The sequence below is a fragment of the Stegodyphus dumicola genome, chromosome 6, assembly GCF_044657685.1.
Source record: "Stegodyphus dumicola isolate Sdum_Otavi_A_Nest chromosome 6, ASM4465768v1".
Classification (NCBI taxonomy): Eukaryota; Metazoa; Arthropoda; class Arachnida; order Araneae; family Eresidae; genus Stegodyphus; species Stegodyphus dumicola.
This window is the reverse complement of record NC_140773.1, coordinates 103,087,829-103,114,214: the sequence shown is the minus strand read 5'-3', so window position 1 is coordinate 103,114,214 and position 26,386 is coordinate 103,087,829. Positions and strand designations below refer to the sequence as shown.

At 31.8% G+C, this 26,386-nt stretch overlaps 1 protein-coding gene across 3 annotated transcripts in view; it reads left to right on the top strand.

Annotated features, from left to right (window-relative positions):
* Positions 1 to 26,386, top strand: part of LOC118183988 (long-chain-fatty-acid--CoA ligase 5-like) — a 100,401-nt gene that overhangs the window by 43,991 nt on the left and 30,024 nt on the right. For 2 of the 3 annotated variants that reach the window (XM_085818742.1, XM_085818741.1), the window contains exons 8-15: positions 3,302 to 3,353; positions 6,436 to 6,509; positions 8,143 to 8,214; positions 8,430 to 8,588; positions 14,460 to 14,542; positions 14,625 to 14,775; positions 18,591 to 18,660; positions 20,467 to 20,555. In XM_085818742.1, the coding sequence (XP_085674868.1) occupies positions 3,302 to 3,353; positions 6,436 to 6,509; positions 8,143 to 8,214; positions 8,430 to 8,588; positions 14,460 to 14,542; positions 14,625 to 14,775; positions 18,591 to 18,660; positions 20,467 to 20,555 (750 nt within the window). The remainder of the gene's footprint in view (positions 1 to 3,301; positions 3,354 to 6,435; positions 6,510 to 8,142; positions 8,215 to 8,429; positions 8,589 to 14,459; positions 14,543 to 14,624; positions 14,776 to 18,590; positions 18,661 to 20,466; positions 20,556 to 26,386) is intronic. The other variant, XM_035353617.2, reaches the window with a different exon arrangement.

Below are 26,386 nucleotides of genomic sequence, written 5' to 3'. Positions count from 1 at the left end.
GTTACTTGCCAATGTTAAATTTTTATCACCAAATAACAACTTTTTTATTGCATTTTTTTCAATCTTGTGTAGATGGATCTATCAGCTTGTGATCTTCTGCTTTGCTGAAGTTTGTGATCTTCAGCTTTGCCAGGTACTTTCACCCATGCAGATTTGCATGTTTTTCTTAAACTTTGTATAACCATTTGTTTGCTACCTTTTACTTTTATCTTTATTATTTTTTTTTTTAATCTGTATATTTCAAGCCCACTAGTAGCCAAGTTGATAAGATCCCGAATAATAGTTGTCCAACTTGAGTCTGAATCCCTGAGAAGTGTCTGATTGTGTAGTTTTTTTCTTATGTATAATGTAAATACAGTCAAAAGTCGTTAATCTGGACTCGTCAGGACTTCGGCGATTCCGGATTATCGATTTTTCCGGATTATAGACCATCAGTTTAAATCTGGTAAGATGGCATGCAGGAATTATAAAATTAAAAATATGAAACTGTAATTTATGAAATAAAGAACAATTATGATCTAAAGGGTATCAAAATTTACAAAAAAAAAGCTTAATATTTATTTGTTTACTTTATTAAACATTTCTTTCAATGCAAGTTGTTTAAGTTGCTTCGTTTTTTATGTGATAATACATTCTCTTTAATTCTTTAAACAGACATAATTTCTTGTTCAGTTACAAAGTTCCGCTGTTCAAGTCCTATAATTGCTGTGTCGAGAACACCGACTAATTTGTCAATTGAAATTTTTTCGTTTTCAATAACCTCTGTTACTTTCTTCGCTATCGGAAGCGAATTATAATGATGAGGAATTTGATTTAAATCATATCAAAGATGGGGTACATCGAGATGAAATACTACATTTAATAAGGAATTATAAGCTAAATAAAATAAAAACATCTGCCCTGAAGATTAGGATAGTGCTGACAGATCAACTTCCAATTCATTGCAGGGTGTTAAAGATAAACAAAGTTTAGATAAACAAACGTTAAAGTTTAGATAAACAAAGGATATGCCTTTATCCATTTTTTGTAGCAATTCCACTTTTTGTTTAATGAACTTCAAAACATACTTTCGCTTTGTAGATCATTTACATATTAATAAATATATATCAGAAATTCTATTTGACATAATCGAAAGTTCAAGCTTACTTTTATAAAATTGCTCTAACAGTCTGCAAAAAATAATAAGCCGGATCCAATTCGAAGATTAAGGAACAACGCAATCTGCAACATTAACTGAAATAGATAATTAAATAATTTTAGCTTAGCTTTTACCGTCTGTTATACATTAAACGCGCACTCGTAAACGTATTTTGCGCACACACACAAGCATATTCTCAGCCGTAAAGGCCTTACGCGCATGCGTCAACGCGATGCATACGCAGAAAGTTTGAAGCTTTGAGGTCCGGATTATAGATCATTCCTGATTATGGGTGTCCAAATTAACGACTTTTGACTGTAATAGCAAGTTTCCCTTGAGAAATCTTTCACTATGGTATCTCTTCCTTTAGACCAGTGTTTCTTAAACTGTGGGTTGCGACTCCCCTGGGGGTCGCAGGACCTGCAGCAGGGGGTCACCAAAACATTTAGCAATTTTTATATTTCTTTAGCTTATTATAATAATTTTTTAGTTACAAAATATTTTTACATTATGTATCTGAAAATAGACAAAGATAAGACTATACAGACAAATAAAAATGGAAAACGTTTCGATGCATTCTTTTTATAATAGAAATGTTAATTTTACTTGCTTTGCACGTGACCTTGTCATTTTGCCTGCTACTTATTTAAAATTTTCACATTGTTCTATGTCTGAAATTTAGAAATTTAAGTTAATGACCTAAAACTGCAATAGTATATTACAGTACAAGGGAAAAAAATTGACAGTTTCACACACGCGTGTGTCGGATTTGCGCAATGCTTATGGGGTCCCACAAAATTTTTGTGAATATTATTTGGTCTTGGGGGGGGGGTCACAAAAGAATCTCAGTGATGAAAAGGTTTCGTGACTGAAAAAAGTTTAAGAAACCCTGCTTTAGACAGAAAGCCCTGAAGCTGTGGTATAGTCAGTCAAATAAATTATACATTTAAAAAATATGCTTTCTGATGAATATTTCTCATTTGTTATCTTATATATATATATTACAAATAAGCTGTCTTCTTTTCATGTTATTTGAGCATTTTCCTGTTGAATATAAAATTTTTAAGCTTTCCAAGCTTAAACATTATTTGCTTGAAAATTTTTATCCATTGATGATAGGTAAGCAGTTTTGGATAATCTTAAATTTGAATAAATTTCTTTTTAAGAAATCTAAGTTTTTGATGAAATACCAATACTGCTATGTATTGTTTTTAAACTTGGAGTATGGTGATCTGGAGTTTTTCTTCATATTTAGTTTCAAAATTCTATGAGAGCTATGAAAAATTTTTGAGTTAATTGTACTGATATGTACTAACTCTTCAAGCAGAGAGTGTCTACTGCCTGAAGCTGACTGTCTAAATAAAGGTGATTAAGCAGTATTCCTGTGATATAATAGTTGAGTATAAGTCTATAAAAATGAAACAGTCTGGTGAACTATCATTCTTGTGAGAGAAACAATAACTTACAACTGTTATCTAACTCTTCTAACAGAAACTGTTTTCTGATTAAAACTGAATGTATAAATTTTTGGATAATATATATGTGATGTAAAACCATTGAGCATTAGTTTAGAAATTGGAAAAATCAGGTAAATGCTTATTAGACATGCTTTAATATAATACAGAATTAACCAATTTTTATAGGCTATTTTTGCATTAAGTGCATATAAAGCCTTTTCATCTCTTCCTGGCAGTGAGGGGAAAAACCACTATTCTTCAGTTTAGATATGAAAATTAAAACAGCAGCTTAAAGCCATTCCAAGGTGTTTTTTTTTTTTTTTTTTTTTTTTTTTTTATATATATATTAGTAAAAGAGCAGTATCAGTAAATATGTTTAAGATTAGCATCAGTTAAAAATTTGTGACAAATTGCTTTCTGCTGTGGATGTATTTAAGCTGTGGGTATATTTAAGAATTAAATTTTATGTTGCATTTTTCATTTTAATACGGTAAATTAATAAAAAAATGTTCATGTCCAGTTTTAGAATGATATAGTAATCAAAATCTGTAACATCTTTTGAATATCTGTACAGTTACATTTGTCTCTTTCTGTAGGTATTTTATTCTTCTGGTTTATCATATGTAAAATAATGAGTTTTTTTTTAAATATATGTACTTTGTTTCTCTTTTGAGTTATCTTTTAATACGTCTTTTATTTCTAATAGCTTCCTAATCCCGAGGATTTGTTCTGCATCCCGTACACTAGTGGAACTACAGGCATGTTACTCTCATTTTTAATTGTGGTATTTGATTTAAGTAATTGTTAGAAGATTTCTAGAAAATTATCTTAATCTCTAAATCTGCAATTTATTAAAAATATATTTTAAATTGTATTTCAAGTTTATACAACATTTACTATTTAATGAAAATAACTTTTGGTTGTATTATAAATAACTTTTGGATGTATTAAAATTTGCTGCATGAAGGATGCAATGAGAAAACACTTTGGAAGTTATATAAGGCTTAGTCTAAGGTAAGTGCAGAAAATTACATCATTAAAAATTACAACAATTGTGACAGTGTCATATAAAATTACATTTATGTTTAAATTAATGAAGGATTTTTAATGCATTCTAAGCTTAATTAGGATGTAATAGTACTATAGGGTTGAAATGTTCAGGTATTGCATTTTTCTATATTATAGGTGCATCTGTAGTGCAGTTTGTTTGCAATCATTAGTATTTTGGTGTATGTGTGTGTTTTGTTTGTGGAAGTTTGTAGTATGTAGATTATCTGAGAAGCACAATGTTTGATGGAAAATATTATGCTGCAATAGAATTTAGTCAAAATTAAGGGCAATACCAATAATGAGTGCAAAGAAAATGTATATGCTCCTGCTGTTTTATTATGGAATTGTTAAGAGGTGGGCTGACTTATTTAAATATGATTGGTAGTTACTGGAAGATGATATGCACCGTGGTTATCTAGTTGAAGTCATCATTGACAATATATGTTGCAGAGTTGAAGACGTAATTTTGAGTATTATGTAGATAAAGATTCTTGAACTAGTTACAAAATTAATGATCAGTTCTGGCTCTGTGAGAATTATCTCAGATATCTGAGTTCTGTTCTGTATGAGTCCTGAAAGTGCCAATTTTTGAAAAAAAGCTGAGTTAAATCTTCTAATGAAATGTAACAGTAATAAATACTAGTAAACCATCTTTATAGTATATATGTTAAATGGGGATATGATTTCAGTTCTTAGCTGGAATCGTGTGATGATTCTGCATTGAAAAGGTTTAAGAAAGCTACTGAACATTATTTTGAAAGCTGTGAAGGGAATTTTTTCCCAGAGATGGAACTTAAAACTTATCTAAATTTTGTATTTATGAGCAACTGAAAGGAAAATCTTGTATGTATGTCTGATGTGGTGCATATGTACCAAATGCATGAAGCAAAAACGTGTACATATGTAAATCATTACATTACTCTGCATAACAAAGGCTTTGTCAATGGCCCCAACATCAGCCCTACAGGTTCTTGCAAGTCTAATCCCACTGAACTTCAAAGGACAATTAGAAAATCACTATAAACACTTTTGACTGATCCACTAAAAAAAAAAAAAAAAAAAAAAAAAAAAAAATCCAAATAGACTGCCTTGCAATTTGGAATAACCCTGAATTAAACCTCACATTAGTTAATCAGCATCCCACAAGACAGGGCCATATTATCTAGAGAAAAGATCTACCCAAGATAGGGACATAAAACAAAACATGGTTGAATAGAAGCGGTTTTCATATTCTACAAAATGCACAGGAGGTCCGCAAAGAAAATTTCCAACTTAATAATGAAGCTACAATTTTCCAGGCAAAAGTCCTGGGCCTCAGACAGGCACTCTTATGGTTAGGTCAATTATGCAGACTAGATTTCTTTACTGAAACCTTTAAGGACAATCAAAGCACTTTACAAAAGTTAAACAGCAATAAAATCACCAGATGCAGTATCATGAGTTTAGCAGAAATTATAAAAATATTAAAAATATCCCACAAGATTAAATTAGATTTAAGTTCACATAAGGGAATAGGGGAGGCTAAAAAAGCCACTTAAAATAGGTACCATTGATACTGAAATACCACTATCAGAAAAGAGGATAAAAATGTTCTCAGATAATAGGCAGAAAACTTATTCTTGTGTAAATCAGACGTTTAATAATGGTAAATTTCTGTGTTATGTGCAATGCTTTCATAAAAGAAAGAAGTGCATGCAGCACAAGTGGGATTTTGGAGAATGCCACTCACTACATGGGATCTGTCCTCCTCTAACCAAGACAGGAAGAAGCTTTTCCTGTCGATACTCCCATCCTCACATCTGGAGCACTTAGCCAAGTTCCTACACTGCCTTAAAGGCATAAAGCGTAATGAAAAAAATTGTAGAGAATGACATCATTATTAACATGTAAATCCTCGCAGTCACTATTTTTTAAATGCTTGGCCATGCCAGCCTAATGTCTTTTAAAACAATCTTGTAAATATTTTACATATTCTCTTAAACCTTATAAGTTTAAGCCTTATAAGGTTAACCTTATGAGGCCAGTATAAGCTTAGCCTGAAGGCCTACTTTCAGTTGTTTTAGCCAAAGAGCTTTTTAAGATTTCAGTTTTCAAATTTTAGCCTATAAGGCACTCAGATACTGGTACACCTTTAAAAATCATTTTTCTCCTTGCTCAATAAAGAGTTAAAAATAACCAAGTGCCCTGAGCATAAATAGAAACTCGCTACAAACCTTAATGATCTAGTCTGCTTAGACCTGTCTCATCCTGCCCAATATGGAGAGAGACAAGGCTCTTCACCATAGCTGTTTTAACTGGCAGGTGTGGAGGTGCAAATGTTTTCACCCTAGGTAATAGAAACAGAAAGCTAACTAAAAGATCATAATAATAACGATATTCATGAGGGTTGGATTCATTAAAAGTATAGCGATAAATTGAAAAAAAAAAAAAAAAAACTGTCTTTTACATGTTAGCATTAGAACTTATAAAAAATCTTTTGTATGAGTTGTCGTGCAGCCATGTCTGAATTTTGCATGTACAGGAAGTCAAAATAATAATTTTAATGAAAATTTTTAATTGCTTGCTTTTTCCATTAGCATTCCCCCTCCCAAATAGTGCACATAGCATTTTTGCGTAGTATTAATCAGAAAAAAAGCAATTGATAAGCTTTAAAAAATATTTCATTTTTATACCAGTTTTTTTAATATTTTTATTTTAGATAAAATATTGTTCTGTGAAATTTAGAAAAAAAAAGTTACCTGTATTAATGTAAAACTTCTATAAGTAATACTTCTCTGTCTTTACGAGTAGGAATCCCTAAAGGAGTTATGTTAACTCACAAGAACCTGATAACATGTTGTTCCTCTCTTATTTATGGATATGGAGTAAGTTTTTTTTTCCCATTTTATTCATTATTTTGTAATTCGTATCATGTTGATGATTTGCTTAAAATTTTTATTGTCTATCCCAGTTAAATTGTAGGTGTTCAACTTTAAAACAAATATCAAAGAATATTTGGTCCTTTCTGATTATCCACAATCCCTTTCAAAAGTCACCACTCATTGCTTGCCTACACTAGAGAGAAACTTTTGTTTGAATATCTTTACATCTATTTCAGTGATGCATCCAGTGCTGCTTATTTTATTATGTTCTCCTTTTTCCACACAAGACATGCACACTTCTTAGTTTTTTGCACTATTTTTCTCCTCATTTGCAGAGCGATGTGTTTTCACTAAAGAGGAATATTGGAGAATTGCACAAACTTGGCATCATGAACAACTTCAGGTCCAAAATTTTAAAATGGAAGAAAGAGGCACGCAATACCTTTAAATGAGCCACATTTCACTATATGCATGCAGAAAGCTAAGTCCAGGGTTTTTGCTAAAGACCAAGAAAACTGCAGTATGGGGTATATTGCTATGCTAAAAGTTACCTTTGTTACTGCATAAATACTTTTTGGCAGCATCGTGGGTTGCCACATGATTATTTTTTGGTGATGTACATTTTTGCACCTATTCAGTGGAAGTACAGAATATTTTTATCTGTCCTAAAAAAGGAAACTTATGTGCTAGATAAAAACTAATCTTACTACATTATTTGCATATGTTGATTAATTGCATTTATTTATTTATTCTTCAAACTGCAATAACATTTTATTTTCCCACTCCAGAAATTGAATCAAATTCCTGTTTGTTGTTGAGAGGAGGTTAATTCATAACTGGTGTCTAAAATGATAGATTGAATCTTGAAATATTCAGTCATCATGCAGTTTTCATAACTATTTGCCATGTACTTAAATGATCAACAGATCCTCTGTACTTGATTTTCCGAATGATATTGTACCATAGAAAAGAACTTTGAGGCCACTGAAATCAGTGGTTCATTGAAAAATGTATGAATTGCTTGCTGTGATATTTTTTGCATTTCAGAAGAAGATTGATATAGTTGGATTGGTTAATAATAATTAGGCTTCCATTTTGCTGATTCCAGTAATAAAAATATTGATGAAAGAATGATTTAAGTTTTATCATTTCTATTTATGCAGTGTGTTGTTATATTGATATGTTGATAAATGTTTAATATTTCAAGTTATGATAAAAGATGGTTCTTTCTATTTTTTTCTGTATGCTTCAAACATTTCTTTTGATGAGAAAAGTCATCTTTCTCGTCACAGATATGTACTTTAGTTTTATATGGTTTATCTGTTTTGATTTTTGCTGTCTGATATAGATTGCTATATTTATGTAAACAAATATGAATGACTACTTTTAACAGGGTCATTAAATAGAACAAGTTCATTTGATACTATAATTTAAAGTTGTTTTCTGTGTAAAAGAATTTAATTTGAGATAAAAATAATTTTGAATTGCTATGCTGGAATATTCAAATACTACTAATGCAGAAAATGTAATTATGTATTAAAGTGTTAAGGATTTAAATATTTCATGCAATAAAGCATATATTAAAATATATTTTTCTTGCATTAATTGTGTAATTCCCACCTCCTTCCCGCTCTAGAAAGCTGGTATATTTGGAGGAACAATAATATCCTACCTTCCAAGTGCACATATCTATGAAATTTGCAATGAAGTGAGTTTTCACTTGTGCTATGTCTTTTTTTAATTTTTTCTCTCTTTCTTTTGACATTTTGCTGTTATTTTATTCTTAAATTTTAAATCCATTTGATCATAAAGTTAAAAAATTATGTGTTATAAAATAAATATGTGTTGTAAAATAAATATGTGTTATAAAAATGATTTCTAGTGCAAATATTTCAAATAATACCAAGTTTTTTTATGTGCTAGTGTCTTGCTAATTCTCATGTTCAGGTTGCCAGTATGTATTTTGCTCGACGCATTGCATTTTACAGTGGTGACATCAAAAAGTTGATGGATGAAGTAAGGTTTTTAAAACCTACTATATTGCCATTGGTGCCAAGGTTAATGAATGCCATGTATACAAATGTAAGAAATTATTATTATTTTTTCTTATAATAAAATCTAGTCATAAAATAAGGTATCATCCTGCATTATCTGGTCAAAAGTATCCGGACACCCAGTGCTATGTATTCCCAGAGTCCTGAGGCATATATTAACTCTTTCATGACCAATCTGCCCCACACGGCCCTACATTGAGACAACCAGAATTGCTGGAAAATGGCCGAGATTGCGATCCTGATTTTTTCCCTTCCCCTAAGGTATGCAGTAGCAGGTGCAGTTTTCCCAAATGCATTGTATCAGTTTACTGCAGACAGCTTGTCTTAAGAGGTTTCTTATCTTTTGGTTGCTCGGGACGTTTCGTTGTTGATTCTTTTTTGGTACAGTGTGCTTTTAAGCTTTAAACAGTAATAAAAGTGCAGTTTAAAAATTTAAGGATTATATTTATTTTTAATCAAGTTTATTCCTTCTTATAAAAATAACAGAATTAAACAAAATCTCAGTCGTGATCATAACAGAGCCAGAAAGGCTTGTTGGTTTGACCTTCAGAATAGGTTTACAAAGAGTAGGGTCAAAGGCTATTGAAATCTTTGTTAGAAAGTACAAAGCATGTCATTCAGAATCTTCACACCTATTTTCTGTGTTAATGGACAGGGAGGGGAGGGGAGGAAATTGCTGTGAAACTGGAAAAGTATTTCGAGCGGTTCAGTACTTTGAGGATACAGGTTAGAGAAGGGTCTGGATTTCAAGAGTTAATGATATTGGTCCCCCTTTAACATCGATGACAGCCTGCACAGACTTTGTACCAGTTTTTAATAGGTGGCCATAGGAATTAACTTCCAGACATCCATCGGAGCTGAACTGAGTGCTGACAGTGAGGATGGTTGATTTGGATGGCTACGAAATCTGTGTTCTAATTCGTCTCACAGGTGTTCTGTGAGATTTAGATCAGGGTTGTGAGAAGGCCAGTCCAGTTTTTGAACACCCATTTCTTCAAACCATGGCAGCACAAGTCTCATTGTGTGATAGACCAATTATCCTGCTGGAAGAGAAATAGGCCTTCCCAAAATATTGCCATAGAGTTGGGAAAGCAACATTGTCCAGAATGACAACATACATCTCAGAGTTCATGTTTCCAACCACAGGAACTAAGGTAACCAGGCCAAACTATGAAAAACCTCCCCACACCATGCTGCAACCACCAAACTTTATGTTCAGCACAATGCAGTCACTTAAGTCCTCGCCGGGCATCTGCCAAACCCAGATGTGTCCATCAGACTGCCAGATTGTAAAGCAAGATTCATCACACCAAAGAATCCATTCCACATGAATCTCCCAAGAACATTTTTCCACAACATGCCCACAGTCCAATGATGGCAAGCTTTGTGCCATTGCATTCAACACTTTGCATTCAGGGGGGAGCAATTTTCAGCTTGTTAGCAGCTGCATGACATGGAATCCAAGGTTTTTTTAATTCTCAATGAACAGTTTTGCTGTTAGCACCAGTGTCCAATGAGCTTTGGAACTCCTGCAAGATTTCAACAAACGAGGACTTTCAATTTTGTTCCACTACACTTTTCAGAGTTCTTTGGCTGCGTTCATTAATTTTTTTCGGCTTGCTGTTTCATTTTTTTGCTGTTTGACTGCCTTATTGTTTCCACTTCACAATTATATATCACTCACATGAAATTTTTGGCTTCTGTAGAATGTCTGAAATTTCACGAACTGATATCTGACAAAGGTGGCATCCCACTATGCTGCTATGATCACTAAGCTAAGTCACTAAGCTCCTTTGACTTACTCATTGTCTCACAAAGGCATAATTATGACTTGAAACATCACTACCAACACTTTTGTAGCTTTTTTTTGTGCATCAAATTACATCACCTACCAGATCTCTTTTTTTAGGGGGGTCCAGATACTTCTGGCCAGATAGTGTGTAATTTTTAGTACATTTCATTAATTTTTTAATCATCTTTAAAATCTGTACTGTTGTTATAATCTTGCAAAATATTCTTTAACCTGTGATAAAACACATCTGTAATGCTAGTTTTTGTAATTACCTTTTCTAGATATATGTTGCTAAACTCTCTAACAAGAAATCCATTTTCTTCAAATTTACAACTTAAAGATCACTAGTTTTTTTTTTTTTTTTTTTTTTTTTTTTTCAATAATGGCCCATCAGTATCCAAATGGATAAGTCTGCTAAACACTAGTAGCTAGATACTATTCCATAGCAAATGGGCTAGCTGCCTGAATGATTTTGAGATTTTCTGCAAGTCTACTGTATAAAATTACTATTTTTTTAAGACATTACAGGAAATAATTCTCTCTCTCTCTCTCTCTTTTTTTTTTTTTTTTTTTTAAGATAGCCCTTTTGTGTTTTCCCATATTTGATTAAACAAGCATTATTCATTAATATTTATTTTAAATCTTAATGATTATTCATTATCCCACATCTTATAAGGGTTAAATTAAATATTGATGTTAAAATTCACATTCTGGATCTCACATGTAACTCTGAATCAGTATCTATATAGATCTCACATGTAACTCTGAATCAGGTATATATGTACTAATTTAGTTTTAAGCATGTAATTTCATTTTTAGTGTGTGGCTGTAGCCTGCTCAAAATAGGGGACTGTTATGACTCCTATGATTATAGTGCTCTTCTATCTATCACAATATCTTCATGCATATAAATAATAATTACTTAATGAATACATTGTATTAATGACAGTAAATAATTATTATTGTATTTTAGAAAGACATATTACATTTAATTAATATAGCTAATAATTACGATATAACAAACATGTTAAGTTTTTTTCTGATTTTCATCGTTTTTTAACTTAAAAAAAAAATTTTTTTTTTTTTTTTTCCCCTGTTCAATTTTGATCATCTAAGGCTCAGAAATAACAATCATTTTTATGGATGGTCTTCTATTTGAGGTGGTCACCATGAGAGGGTTCACTGTTATTCAGTTTTTCTCTTAATAAAAAATTAAAACACTTATTTTGTCCCTTGATAAACAATATTGTACAATATGTAGATATATACTGGTAAACAATGATAGTTTACCGAAATATAATTGCCTTCTTTTAAACATGGAAAAATTTAAGAATATATTGTATTTATTAATTTATTAAGTTGCTGAGATCATCATTTGAATTAATTTTTACAATTTTTATTTTCATCTTGTAAATTTGAATTCTGTGAACTATGCTTAAGTGTTTTCATAAGCAGTAAGTCAAATTACTGTGAATTCATTCTTTTTTATTTATTGCAGAATCACAAGTTACAACTGGTTAACAGTTGTCTTTGTTGTTAGACAAAGAGAAAGGGTATTATTATTATTATTTTTTTTTTCATGTCAGAAATTTATTAAAATCACGAGGTTCTGACATTTCTTAAAATTTATAATAGGACATAAGAAATCAATCAATTGAATTTTGTGGATGCAGGAGTAATGAAAATGTTGACATTTTCCCTTTTGCGGCTGCAATAAAATTGTTGAAACTGAGGCATTGATATTATCAGCAAATTTTAATTCATTTGAGATGAATTTGTTTTTGATTAAAAATTTTCAATTAAGAATCAAAATAAGTGACTCCTTTTTAATATCGTACATTAAAGAAATAATACTATTAATAAGAAAATGATTTCCTTTAACTGAACCTATCTGTGTGATACAATCTCTGAAAAGTGTAATTAATTAAAATTACTATACTTGAAACAAATGTTTTGAATACAATTTCTGACCACAGATAATTTAAAATTAGCCCCCCCCCAAAAAAAAAAAACCATCCTTAGTGTGAATGTGGATTTTTAACTCTTTCACGCTGATTGTTACAGAGACATGGCAGCATGAAACACACTCATTTCTTGGCTGCCACGCTAGCGTGACAGAGCTTTTTCTGGCTCAGCTCCTCTTATCACACACTAATGTCAGACTTTTGGAGTATTTTAGTGATTAATATTTTTAGCTCAAGATGGCATTGTATGGCCATAGGATTTGAGGTACGTGTAGATTTGACTCGGAATGAGATGAGCATGACTTGCACATTTATTCACACATTTGGATTTTGATTATATAGGCATGAGGTGAAAGGTATGTTCTGGACTCGCAAGCTTCTTAATAGCTCTTTACACCTTGCATTTATTTCTCTCTCTCTCTCTTTTTTTTTTTTACTTGTAGAGGTTAGAAATTATTTGAGTTTACAGTTCCAGTTTCTAATCCAGTTATACTTTGTGTGTGTTTTTTTTTGGGGGGGGGAGGAGGAAGCTAGAGAGTTAGATGTTTGGGTTTACAGTCCAGTTTCTAATCCAGAGTTATACTTTGTGTATCTGAAATGTTTCTGCTTTGAGCATTACTATATTGAAGCATTAAAAATTTTTAACAAATTACGTAAATCTAAATCAGGCTATATCTGTAATATGATCATTTATATAGGAAAAAAAAACAAAGTTGATCTTTTATATGGGAAAAGAAACTTTACAATTAAATGGATAAAGAGTTGTTAAATCTTTGCTTGAAGTACTTTGTGTTTAAGGGTACCATTTATATATTGATTGTTTTTTCATGTCTCCACCATTGGCAGATGAACTCTTTAGACTTATAAAAAATACTTGTCTGACTGTAATGAGGAGAAGGAAATAAATAGCTGAAAATTTTCCACAGTTGAAAATGAAAATTGGTATCATGTTGATTTGGCAGAAAAAGAACCTAAAATTAACTGGTGCTTTGTATGATGCTCCTGCAAAAATCTTCCAAAAAGGCAACTGAGCCATTATGAATGTAAGGATTGAAACACAGGAGTGTGCTTAGATCCCTGCTTTTAAATTTATCTTGTGAAAAAAAAAAAAAAAAAAAAAAAAAAAAAAACATTTTGAGGGAATTGTTTAGTTATCAAATGTATATTGTCAAAAGTCACCAATAGGTAAGCAAATATTGAAAAAAGTAATGTGCAAAATAAAAGTAGTAATTTTTTTTTTTTTTTTTGAGGGAAAAGAAAACCTTAAGTATAAGGTTTACTTTAAAATTCTGTCCATTTGAAAAGCAAAGGAAAATAATACATTTTTTGCACATTTAATAATAATATTTATTGTACAACATAATTTCGATTATTACTTAGATGTAATTGCCAACATGATGGCAATTTGTAGATACCACTTTTGAAAAATGTCTTGTCCTTAGAGGTGAAGAATTCAAGTAGTGCCAGTCAAGTAATATTGACATCTGCTTCAGGTTTGAATTTTTTCTTTTCAAAAAACTGTTCAAGAAGAGAAAAAAGGGATAATCAGGAGGTATTAGGTCTAGGGAGTATGGAGGATGCAGCAGAATTTCCAAGCCTAGCTCTGCGATTTTTTGCTGAGTCACCAAAGCAGTATTTGGTCTATTATTATTATGATGCAGTATGATTTGCTTCCTAATGAATATCAGCGGCCTCTTTTCTTTGACTGCTTTGTTTAAATCATCCATTTGCTGATCATATCTATCCCAAATGAGCTTTTTAGTTTGTTTATTGTAAATAAGTTTTTCTTTACATTTGAGTTGTGGGCCCACCTGAGGCTGAGTGGCAGAATTGTTGAGCATTTTTAGTTCAACCTGGATTCAAACCCTTGCGAGTAGGTTGGCTGCATGGAAATTTTATTGTGTTTCCCTTGTGTAGTGTGAATATGAGACAGCTGCTTTTAAAATGTCCTCCATGAAGGTATTCCTTCCCTTAGGGAGATAGACCTCAAATGTTATTAAAAAAAAAGAAACAAAAAATGGGAGGTATAATGAATTTAATAAAATGCTTTTCAATTTCTGAAATAGAAAATAATTTTTTTTATATAATATTATTGTTCTACAGATTGTGCTTCCACTGTATTTGCTCATTAACGTTATTTTAGGTAATGGATAGTGTTAAAAGTAGTGTATTGAAAGCCTTGTTGCTTAAAATTGCCCTTGCAAGGAAAGAGAAACTTCTCAAAAAGTAAGTATTAAAAGCAGTGCTTTCGTATTTTATATTTAGTATTGAAAAAATTCATGTTTCATATTTTTTTCATATATTTCAGACAAATAATTACAAAAAAGTCAATATGGGATAAATTAGTTTTCAAAAAGTTTCAAGATATTTTAGGAGGAGAAGTTCATATGATAGTTACTACCTCTGCTCCAGTATCACAGGATGTTATGAGGTTTTTCAGATGTGCTTCAGGCTGTTATGTAAGAACATTTTACTATAACTCTTAGTTTCCCAACTGTTCATTTTTTTCTTTCATTTTGCTGGAGGAGCGAGAGAAATTATGTTAATTTCTTTTTACTGATTAAGGTAATGTTTAGTGATTTATTTTGTAAAACTCTCCCATTCAGTATTAGTGGTTAGCTGGATACCTTGCTGAACTCCAACTGCAGATAAGTCCTAATATATTTTACCTTTTTTGTTCTGCAGTTTTTGCTGTGTTTTCTGTAATGATACTGTGAAATGATTAGAAGTTCAGATTTCATCCAGCAAATCCTTAATTGACAACCACAGAACTGCTGGGAGGAAGTTACTTTACATTTATGAGAAAGCTATATTATCAAGTATAATGTTTCTTTCTGTACCATCAATCTTAACATAGCGTTAACATTTCACTCATTAATCATGACTAACTTAACTAATTATCTTAGTTATTCATAGTTATTATATTTGTCATAGTTATCATAGTTTCATAACTTGACTAATTACAAGGATCATCCGGAAAGTAAGTCTCCCACATTGCCAGAAGATGGTTCTGCAAAAGGACCGAAATGCATAGGTACAAGCCAGGTAGTTTGTGGGTGTTGCTATTGTATGCAGTAGTTATAATTTCCTCATTGCTTACATTAACATCGTTGTAGTGGCTACAGATGTCGGCTCTTATTTCTTCTCCCACTGACAGGTGAGGTCCATGATAAAATTTTTGAACATACAGAAAGTAGGGCTGATCAAAATCCATTGTCAGCTGTGTTTAATGTATGGACCGGATGTGATGAGCAAGCAGATAGTTCATCATTGGCTGGAGTTTTCTGAAAGTGGGCAAAATGTCCGTGTTGAACAGTGCTGGTACCAGCCATCCCTCATTGATGATGGCTTTGTAGAGCAGGTGCAGCAGTGCATTCTGCAGATTCGTCACTTTAGGGTTGCAGAATTCAGTAGCCATTTCCCGTGGATATCACAAACTATGTTACATGAAATCATCACGAAACATCCATTTTTCTGGAAACTATGCACCAGCTAAAGAACCTTACACTCGAACAACAAATGAAATGCATGGGAGCAGCACTGAAACACATGAAGCAGCTTTCTGCAGCAATAACATGATGAAGGTGACGAGTGCCTCAATAGGATCATTGTAGTTAATGAGATGTGGGCTGCTCACTTCACCCCAGCAACCAAGCAAAAGTCGATGCATTGGCGTCAGAGTCAGTCTCCATGCCAGACCAAATTCAAACAGATTGTATCCACTCGGAAACTGATGTGTACAGTTCTTTTGGGACAGGAAATGTTGAGTAGTGCTATGGTGAACACTGAACATTACTGCACAACACTATAGAACTTATGTCAAGCGCTTCATAACAAGAGACATGGGATGCTCAATGCTGATGTTGTGTTGCTGCATGGCAACACTTACCCGTATACGGCAAATTCCACAAAAAATCTGCTGCAGAAGATTGGCTTGGAGGGTTTGACCATCCACCATATTCTCCCTAGTCTTGCTTCCAGCAACTTCCACCTGTTTAAACCTGAACTTGAAGAAATTATTGTCTGGGCATCACTTTCCTACAAATGAAAATGAGCAGACTGGGAAATGATGGCTACATTCCCCGGTGGCAAACTTCTATCACATTAGACTTCAAAAACTTGTTCCACAGTATAACTGGTGCCACAATTCTGGTGGTTCTTATGTTGAGAGGTAGCTGGAATATTTTTGTGTTTTTGCAATAAATCTTTCCAGGTAATTATGTTTTGTTTCTTTATATAGGCCATAGGAAATTTGCTTCTCAGGTGATTCTTGTATCATAGTTCCATTAGGCTTTTTAAGCCTTCAGCCACGAATTAAGAAAATTCTTGGCTTATTTATGGCAGCATCTAAGACTACAGCATACTGGTCATTCAAAGTGGGTTTGATTCCTGATGAATGGGTTGGCTGCTTGGTATTTTGGTAGTTTCCCTATGCATAACATCACAAGCCAGTTTCATTTAGCCCTTCTCTCCCAATAAGGACATTTTTAAGCAGAGGCTTTAGCATACATTAGCATAACTCATATAACTACAGTAAAGAAATTTTTGTGAAGGCACACTTAACCAGCCTTTACCTTTTTAAAGGTGTGTCTTATCTTACCTATTACCTTACAAAGTTATAAAATGTTTATCTTTTAAAGTAGCTATCATTTCAGTTTTAAAGGTTTAATTATTCTTTAAATAGTTGAAATACATTTGAATTTTGTTTTCATTTGCTAAAAGGTGTTTTTAGCCTTCATGGCAATGTAACTAAAGTGACAAATTTGCTAATTAACTGCTTTTGAACTGCTGTTTATCTCAGTCTGTTCTCATTTAGCTTACCAAAACTGAAGGGAGGGATTATCATAAAGTCTTTGTCAAACTATGACAGAATTTTGTGTGTTTATCAAAATGTGTTTTTATTGTGTTGCAGATAAAACATTAAAAAAATCCAAATTTCTTTTATGGGATAATCCTTTTCTACATGTGGCTTTGTGATTATTCTCATTGTCCACATGGTTATAAATATTCTGAAATAATGCAATTTCATACTTTTCTCTGCTTTTATATAAAATATGCCAATAATAAATCTCTCTTCCTGTATGGGATGCTGTATTCCTCACATATTGTGGTTAAACTGCTGATTTAACAAAGGTATAAAATATTAGTTATGATGTTTATATAGTTAATGGTCCTAGACACAATTTTTTTAAACTAAATTTTGATTGATGCTTGATTATTTTGGGGAAAAGCAGCACAAAAAAGGGAAATTTAATATTCTGCAAAATTCTGTTGTAGTTTGACAAGGACTTCATGATGATCCCTCCCTTCAGTTTTTGCTTAAAGTAAACCATTAACAACTTAAATTTTAACAAATTCATATGTGTTACAAAATTTTTAGGCATTCTGTATCTTTGCATTTTACATTTCCAGTACATCATCATATTTCCCTCATCATGCATGAAATGATAGTAGAAAAAATAATAATAAATAAGTAAGACCCAGAATGACTCTTATGTTGGATGGTAAAACTCACTTGTCACATTTGATTATATTGTAACATTTGGTATTTAAATTAACCAGTTATTTATAATTTCAGCCTTTTCTAAAACTTCTCATTTCTGTTTCCTTTCATTTGAAAACCAAAAATGTAAATGAATTAGATAGTATTTAAGCTGAGGTTTTTGGATTGTAAGACTAAGCATGTTTCTTCCCCTCGTGGCGACATCATATAGTTCTGCCATCTCGGGTAAATTTGTAATTATTCAGCTTTGTGTTATTTGCTGCAAACATTTAAATTGCTATGCCAGTTAGAGTGTTGAGTCAATATTGCTTTAAATTTAATTGTTGTCTTTGACTACTACTCCATTTTATAAATTTGAATTTGACTGTTGTTTTGGTTACATTGCCACAAGTGATGATTGATGCTGTAAGCACAAGAAGTGCATTTGTGTTCAAAGTTTATATTTAAATAAAAAAGGTGACTTTACAACCTTTCCAAGACTTAATAGTTAATTTCAGACATGGCAATAATTTATTTTATGAGAAGTTTGAAACTAGTTTATACTATTAAGTCAAACTCTATAATATTAAACTCTAATTATTGTTTTCACAGGGATATTCTATCAAAATCATAAATACAGAATTCCATTATTTAGCTTTAGTTTTTATCTTGTGTGCAATTTTTTATATTAATTGTTTTTTACATTAGTTCTATAATTCATTAATATGTTTTTTAATTGCGAATCTTTGAAGACTCTGTCATCATTTATTTGAAATACTTTATATTTACTAGATACTTGAAGCTTATGGACAAACTGAAGTGCTGGCTGGAACTATGACTCTTCCTTATGAATATGTTGGAGGTAAATGAAGAGCACTGGTGAAAAGAGGCACCAGACATGTATTTGCCAGCTTTAAGTTTTTGGCAAACACAGCTCATGACATTATATCTAAGAATTATTGAAATAGCTTTTTTATTCTCTGAAAATATATAAAAATAAACTTTCTGTTTGATGATATTTGGGCATCATGAAAAGTTTTCTGTCACATTAGTGCTTCCAGAATGCAGAATCTTGACATACACAAATTTTATTCTGTTTATAGCTATTTTGTATTTAATGTATTGTAAGAAGCTTAGGAACAATGGCGAGAGTTCATTCGAGCAATATTAAAATGCAACTATTTTTAATATAGAATTTAAGAGTTCCTCTGAATCCCCCCCCTCCTTTTTTTAATAAATAAATTAATGTACAGTCAAAAGTCGTTGATTCGGACACCCATAATCCGGACCTCAAAGCTACAAACTTTCTGCGCATGCGTCGTGTTGACACATGCGCATAAGACTTTTATGGCTGCGAATATGCGTGTGCACATGCGCATAATACGTTTGCGCTTGCGCGTTTAATGTATAACGGACGCTATAAGCTAAGCTAAAATTATCTAATTCAGGTAATGTTGCATATTGCGTTGTTCTTTAATCTTCGAATTGGATCCAGCTTATTATTTTTTGCAGACTGTTAGAGCAATTTTATAAAAGTAAGCTTGAACTTTTGATTATGTCAAATAGAATTTCCGATATATATTTACTAATATGTAAAGGATCTACAAAGCGAAAGTATGTTTCGAAGTCCATTAAACAAAAAGTGGAATTGCTGTCAAAAATGGATAAAGGCATATCCTTCGTTTCTCAAACCATTCCGAAATCTGTTTATCAATTTCACGCTGCTCTGCGGCTCGGGGGGGGGGGAAACGCTGAAACGCCGCGGCGCACAGTGAATTGAAAGTTAACCTGTCAGCACTATCCTTATCTTCAGGGCAGATGTTTTTATTTTATTTGGCTTATAATTCCTTACTAAATGCAGTATTTCATCTCTATGTACTCTGATATGATTTAAATCAAATTCCTCGACATTATAATTCGCTTCCGATAAAGAAGAAAGTGACCCAGAGGTTATTGAAAATGAAAAAAATTTTGATTGACAAATTAGTCGGTATTCTCGACACAGCAATTATAGGACTTTACTTTTTAACTGAAGAAGAAATTATGTCTGTTTATAGAATTAAAGAGAAAGTACGAGTATTATCACATAAAACGAAGCAACTTAAACAACTTACATTGAAAGAAATGTTTAATAAAGTAAACAAATACTAAGCTTTTTTTTTTTTTGTAAATTGTGATATCCTTTAGATCATAATTGCTCTTTATTTCATAAATTATGGTTTCATATTTTTAATTTTATAATTTCTGCATGCCATCTTACCAGATTTAAACTGATGATCTATAATCCGAAAAAATCGATAATCTGGAATCGCCGAAGTCCCGACAAGTCCGGATTAACGACTTTTGGCTGTATTATATTTTAAAAGACATTCAAATGTATTATTTTTACTTTAAATAAATTTAAATGGCTTAATAGTATTCAATACTTATTCAGTAATATCATACATGTAATAGCATTTATTTAGAATTTGAGTAATTTTGTTAAGGTATTCGTATTTATATGAAAAAATACTTTCTTGCATTAGTTTTTCCTTTAAAATTATGGGTTTCATGGCATGTGCCCTTTTCTCCACTGTGTGCTTCAAATTTATTGAAAATTCTTACCAAACTTGTTTTACTTGAAAAATATAGAAGCTAAATTATTCATACTAAACATTTTTTTCCCCAGGTCATGTTGGAGCTCCTTTACCATGCAATCATATGAAATTAGCTGATGTTCCTGAAATGGGCTACTTTTCAAAAGATGACACTGGTGAGGTAATGTTATTTTTATGTATATATTTGGGATTTTTTTTTTTTTTTGGGTGTGTGTGTGTGTGTACAAGCATTTAATACATACACGCACACACACATATATGTATATGCCTTTTTAGAATGGAAAACTTCTGTTTTCAGTAGTATCAAAAATATTTTTTTTTCCACTATAGTAACTTAGTTTCTTCTTAGCAAGACTGTAATTAAAAACAAAGTTCTAGAACTTAAGCAAAACTTCACTATCAGTAAAAATAGATAAAGCAAGTAACTATTTTAGCATAAATTGAAAGAAATTTGATAGTAATTTAATTTGAATTGTTGAAATTGAACTTCAACAGGCAATTACTTCCCAAAAAATCAATATCAATATTGCCTCTGTTATCAACAAAATTAAAGCTTTTCACTAGAAACTTAAAATTCAGTAAAATCCGACAGGTTCCAAAATTTCTTAAAAGTCTAGTCAAATTTCATTTTGTAATTAATGGTCCATAATCCGGACTCGTCGGTACTTCGGTGTTTCTGGATTAGGGTTTTTTCCCAAATTATAGATCATCAATTTAAATCTCGTAAGATGGCATGCAGAAATTATACAATTAAAAATATGAAATCGTAATTTATGAAATAAAGTACAATTATGATCTAAAGGGTATCAAAATTTACAAAAAAAAAAGCTTAATATTTATTTGTTTACTTTATTAAACATTTCTTTCAATGTAAGTTGTTTAAGATGCTTCCAAAAAAAATTCAAAAAGTTCCTTTTTCTTGTGTCATATATAGTGAACTTTCCAATGCCATACTTTTCGCATAATTTTGAGACAGATAGACCTTTATCCATTTTTTGCAGCAATTCCACTTTTTGTTTAGTGGACATCGAAACAGGCTTTCGCTTTGTAGATCCTTTGGCACCTCCAGAATTGGAAACTCTTTTTGGCATAATTGAAAGTTCAAGCTTAATTTTTATAAAATTGTTCGAACAGCCTGCCAAAAATTAAAAGCGAGATCCAGTTAGAAGATTAAGGAACAGCGCAATCTGCAACATTAACTGAAATGTCTTAGATAATTTTAGCCTAGCTTATACCGTCCATTATACATTAAATGTGGCGTTTACACATGTGCATAAAGTTTGTAGTTTTGAGGTCCAGATAATAGATCATTCCGGATTATGGACGTCCGGATTACAGACTTTGTACTATACTACAAAAAAGCAATAAACTATATTTTTGCTTTTCAACCATGTAGTAACGTGTGGCCCCAACTTGTCAGCAACTGTGGTAGTGACTGCTATGAAATGTAGATTTACACAAACACGTAAGAAGGGTTTAAAGCCCTTTTTATTCCACTTTAAAAATAACAGCTGCATCCACTTGACGCTCACAAACTACGCCGACCCGGCGGTTTAACAGAAACAGAATGTAAAACTGAAAAATAATGACTGGATGAATAAATAGCTAGATCACTATCCACGAGGCTCTGAAATCTTAACTAACCTAACCGCATTCTAAAATACAGCTGAGATTCAGCGAGCTTACTAATTAAGCAGTTGAAGGATTCATCAAAAACTGCCAAGATAGGCACACAGGCCGAAACGCGCGGTTCTTAAATTTCTACCTAGCAACCTCCACATTCGTGATTCAAGAAGCACACTTACAAACTCGTTTCCCTTCTATTTAAACTCAACTTACTTCTGCTAAATTTGAATATACTGCGCGCTCTACAACAATTTACATACTCTAGCATTGGCAATTCTAGGGGAAAGTAAAGGCTTGACAGGAAAGGTAGCTTAAAATACATGTTAGTTAAAATAAATATAAAACCCTACAACCTAAAAAAAAAATCTGTCCTATTCTTTTTGACTCAATCAATAAAAAACATTGCTATAGTTGGAATTGAAAATAATATTCCTGTTCTGTCTCCGCTCTTAAAACTTTGGAAATAAAAGATATAAATTGTTGTCATTTTGAAACTCTTTACATCTCTCTCTTCCACTTACTGATATTTATAACAGTCTAGTTTCATTCACTAAACTTTTCCTGACATTCTTTCAATTATTTCTAAAAAAAATTGGAAAAATCACCTTAATTATGCACTTTTTAAAATTTACATACATTATAGGCTTTTTTCTTCAAGCAAATAAAAGGGATACCTACGGATATAGCTTTCTCCACTTTTGTTTGCAACTTTTACCTTTTGACCAAAGAATATAGCTTCCAAAATATATTAAGCAAGGCGATAAAGTTTTTTTCAGTAGTATGTTTAGATGTATTGATGATATCATTGCAGTTAATAACTTCAGGAAAATGGAAGAAGACAATATTAGCACAATAGTTTAAGCCTTAAAAAAACTAATATGACTGGAAAAGAAATTAACTAATTTGATTTAATATTTTTGACTTCAATGATATTAAACTTTATGATAAAATAAGGGACTTCAGTTTTCAAACTATTAATTCACTGGGAAGCTAATAATTCGGAAAAAGTTATAATACTATTATGAATCAAATTAATAGAATTTCGAAAAAAAAAAAATGTTCTGAAGTGAATTATCTTCAAGAAGAGATCAATCTTTTAATTAATGTCACTCATCTACTCATTCTTCGGTACACCATCTAGTGAGCTTCTTATATTGCCTGCTTTTACCCCTCGGCATGATAATACAGAAGCTGGCATTCCTTTTTTTCTTGTTTGGTATTTAGATTCTCTAAACAGGTATTGTATTAAAGAAAAGACTAGTGTTAAAACAAATATAAATGCTGAGAACTTGAATTTTCTTAAATATTTATTACTACATAAGATGTAAATTTAGATATGTTAAATGCCAAGATTTAGTACAAAGGTCATGATACCTTTTTTAAGAAAGAAAGTTGGTTATATATATACAGAAGTTAGTCACCTCTGCTATATATGTTTGATAGAAATTTAAATGGCTGACAGTTAATGTACTGCTTGTCATTTTTTTTTACTCTAAAGTCATATTTTTTTTTTTTTTTTTTTTTTTTTTTTTTTAATATAAGAAGGGAACCAGTGGACCATTAGTAGAATACCAAAATGTACATGATGCTACTCAGAATATAAGAAATCTGATTCTGTCAAAACATATAAAGGGTGAAAAGACTAATGTCAAAGCAAATATAAACACTGAGAATTTGGACTAATTCCTGGAAAAATGTGCATATAAAATGAGACTGTGAAGCACATAAAATGAGACTGAAAATTGAAAAATAAATAAATAAAAAATATATAAACACATAATATGAAAATTGAAAACTAGAAGCAGTTAATAAAATCATATGAAACAGAATTCCAGAGACGAATTAGTGATTAAATAGAAGAGAGAATGATAAACCATCTAATAATTCCACATAGGCATTTAAATATTTATTTTCTGTTTTCCTTTTCTATAACAGAAAAGTTATTCTGCAGTTTAACTTTTGTAAAATTTCATTTCAGTTCTAAGGACTGTTTACTATGTAAGGCATGATCAGCCTAACAGAATCAAGACAGAAAAATCAAGACTTGGAATCCAGGAAGACCAGAAAAGGAGCTAAGTTAGTTAAAAGTTAGGCAAACTTCATTATTGCCTTGGAATAGAATTTAATCAAGGTGTAAATGATAATTCTAGTAGTTTATCTCAGCAGAAATATGTTTATAACATTCTACGAAGGTTTAATATGCAAGATGCAAAATCAATAGCAACTCTTTTAAATCCTAGTTTAAAATTAAGTAAAGAAATGTGTCCTTCTGAAAGTGAAGGAATGAACTGTGTACCTTATCGGCATCTAATTGGTTTGCTTATGTATCTTTCCATGTTTATTACGTATGCCGTCAGTCACCAGAGGCAATTTAATAACAGTCCTGGAAAATTACTCTGTTTGGCTGCAAAGCACGTTCTTTGATATTTAAAAGAAACTAAAAATTATTGCCTAAAATTTCGAAAGAATGGAAAAACACTTTTTGGATATACCAATGCCAGCTGGGCATCTGATGTTAATACTAGAAAATCCTATACAGGTTACCTATTCAAGCTTGCTGGAAGTCCAATAACATGGGAATCATGAAAGCAACAAACCATTGCATTATGAAGCTGTGAAGCATAGCTTATTGGTCTTTCAGAGAGTGCTAAAGAAGCAGTTTATTTACATCGTTTACTCAAAGAATTAAATTTTAATGCTGATTGCCCAACCATTATATATTGTGATAATCAAGGTGCGCAGAAGCTTATGAAAAACTGTTTACCACTCACGTGCTAAACACATAGATATTAGACATAATTTCATATGTGAAATGTATGAAAGAAATGAAATAAACGTTAAATATGTGCCAACAGAGAAAATGCCTGCTAATGTAACTGACAAAAACATTGCTTTGAAAATTGCTTTGAAAATTCTAAGTGCTGTAAATTATTTGGAATAACTGTAAATGATTAATGTTTTTTTCAGCCGCCAAACATCGAAAGGGGGATTGTTGTATCATAAATCATAATGTGACGTTTAGCTTAAGAGCGCTTCTCCTGATGCATGCGCTGTTGGTGTTTTTTCCACGCGGTGATGACATAACTCTTTCTTACATATGTATGTATATGCTTTTCTTACTTCTTCACTTTCTCTGCTTTACGAAACTATGTTTAAGTTAATCTCTCTCTCATTAAAAATGTTCATTAATGTTACAATCTGTTTAGGCTCATTTTCCCCCTTCAGTTCCTTCCCCTTTGATTGATAACAACTGAGTGTTTTATCTTAGCTAACTAGCCAGTAATTAAATATTAATTGTATTAAGGTGACCATACGTTCTGAATTTCCTGGGCCAAACATCGAAAGGGGGATTGTTGTATCATAAATCATAATGTGACGTTTAGCTTAAGAGCGCTTCTCCTGATGCATGCGCTGTTGGTGTTTTTTCCACGCGGTGATGACATAACTCTTTCTTACATATGTATGTATATGCTTTTCTTACTTCTTCACTTTCTCTGCTTTACGAAACTATGTTTAAGTTAATCTCTCTCTCATTAAAAATGTTCATTAATGTTACAATCTGTTTAGGCTCATTTTCCCCCTTCAGTTCCTTCCCCTTTGATTGATAACAACTGAGTGTTTTATCTTAGCTAACTAGCCAGTAATTAAATATTAATTGTATTAAGGTGACCATACGTTCTGAATTTCCTGGGACAGTCCCGAATTTTAAGTCACTGTACCAATTTTTTTACAACTCGGTTTTTGGTCCTGAATTTATAACATTTGTCCCAAATTGTCTCGAAAATCAGTACTGTGAGAGTGTGAAAGTTTAAATGCATATATTTATTTAAGTAGTGTAGATTGCAAACTGAGAATACAGGGGAGAGCAGGTTCACACACTCTGGTGGTTTGCATAGACTAATCGAGTATCGTCCAAACTGAGAATACAGCCGTAAGTTAAAAGATGCACCATACCGGCCACAGAAACAGGTGGTTTCACATTTAGTGTTTACCTTAGCAAAATTGTAGTGGTGGAGTTCTATTTCTTATTCCTGTATTTCTCTGCCCTCCTAGGCAACACATACACAGAATTTTTGCTCACAGTTACAGTTCAGACATTACTGCAATTTTTATATATTAATCCCATTGTGATTTGAATTTATAATAATATATATATATATATATATATTAATTATCAGTGCTGCATACATTATGTGTTCAATGGTACATTACATACATTGGCATTTATCATCCCCTTACATATTTATTACATGGCATCTAAAAATAATTCTTTTATCATTTGCTGAAATTTCATTGTAGATACATCTAAAATCATCTTTCTTTTGCCACATTTAAATTGTAAAATTTTTATTCCATTGTCATTTT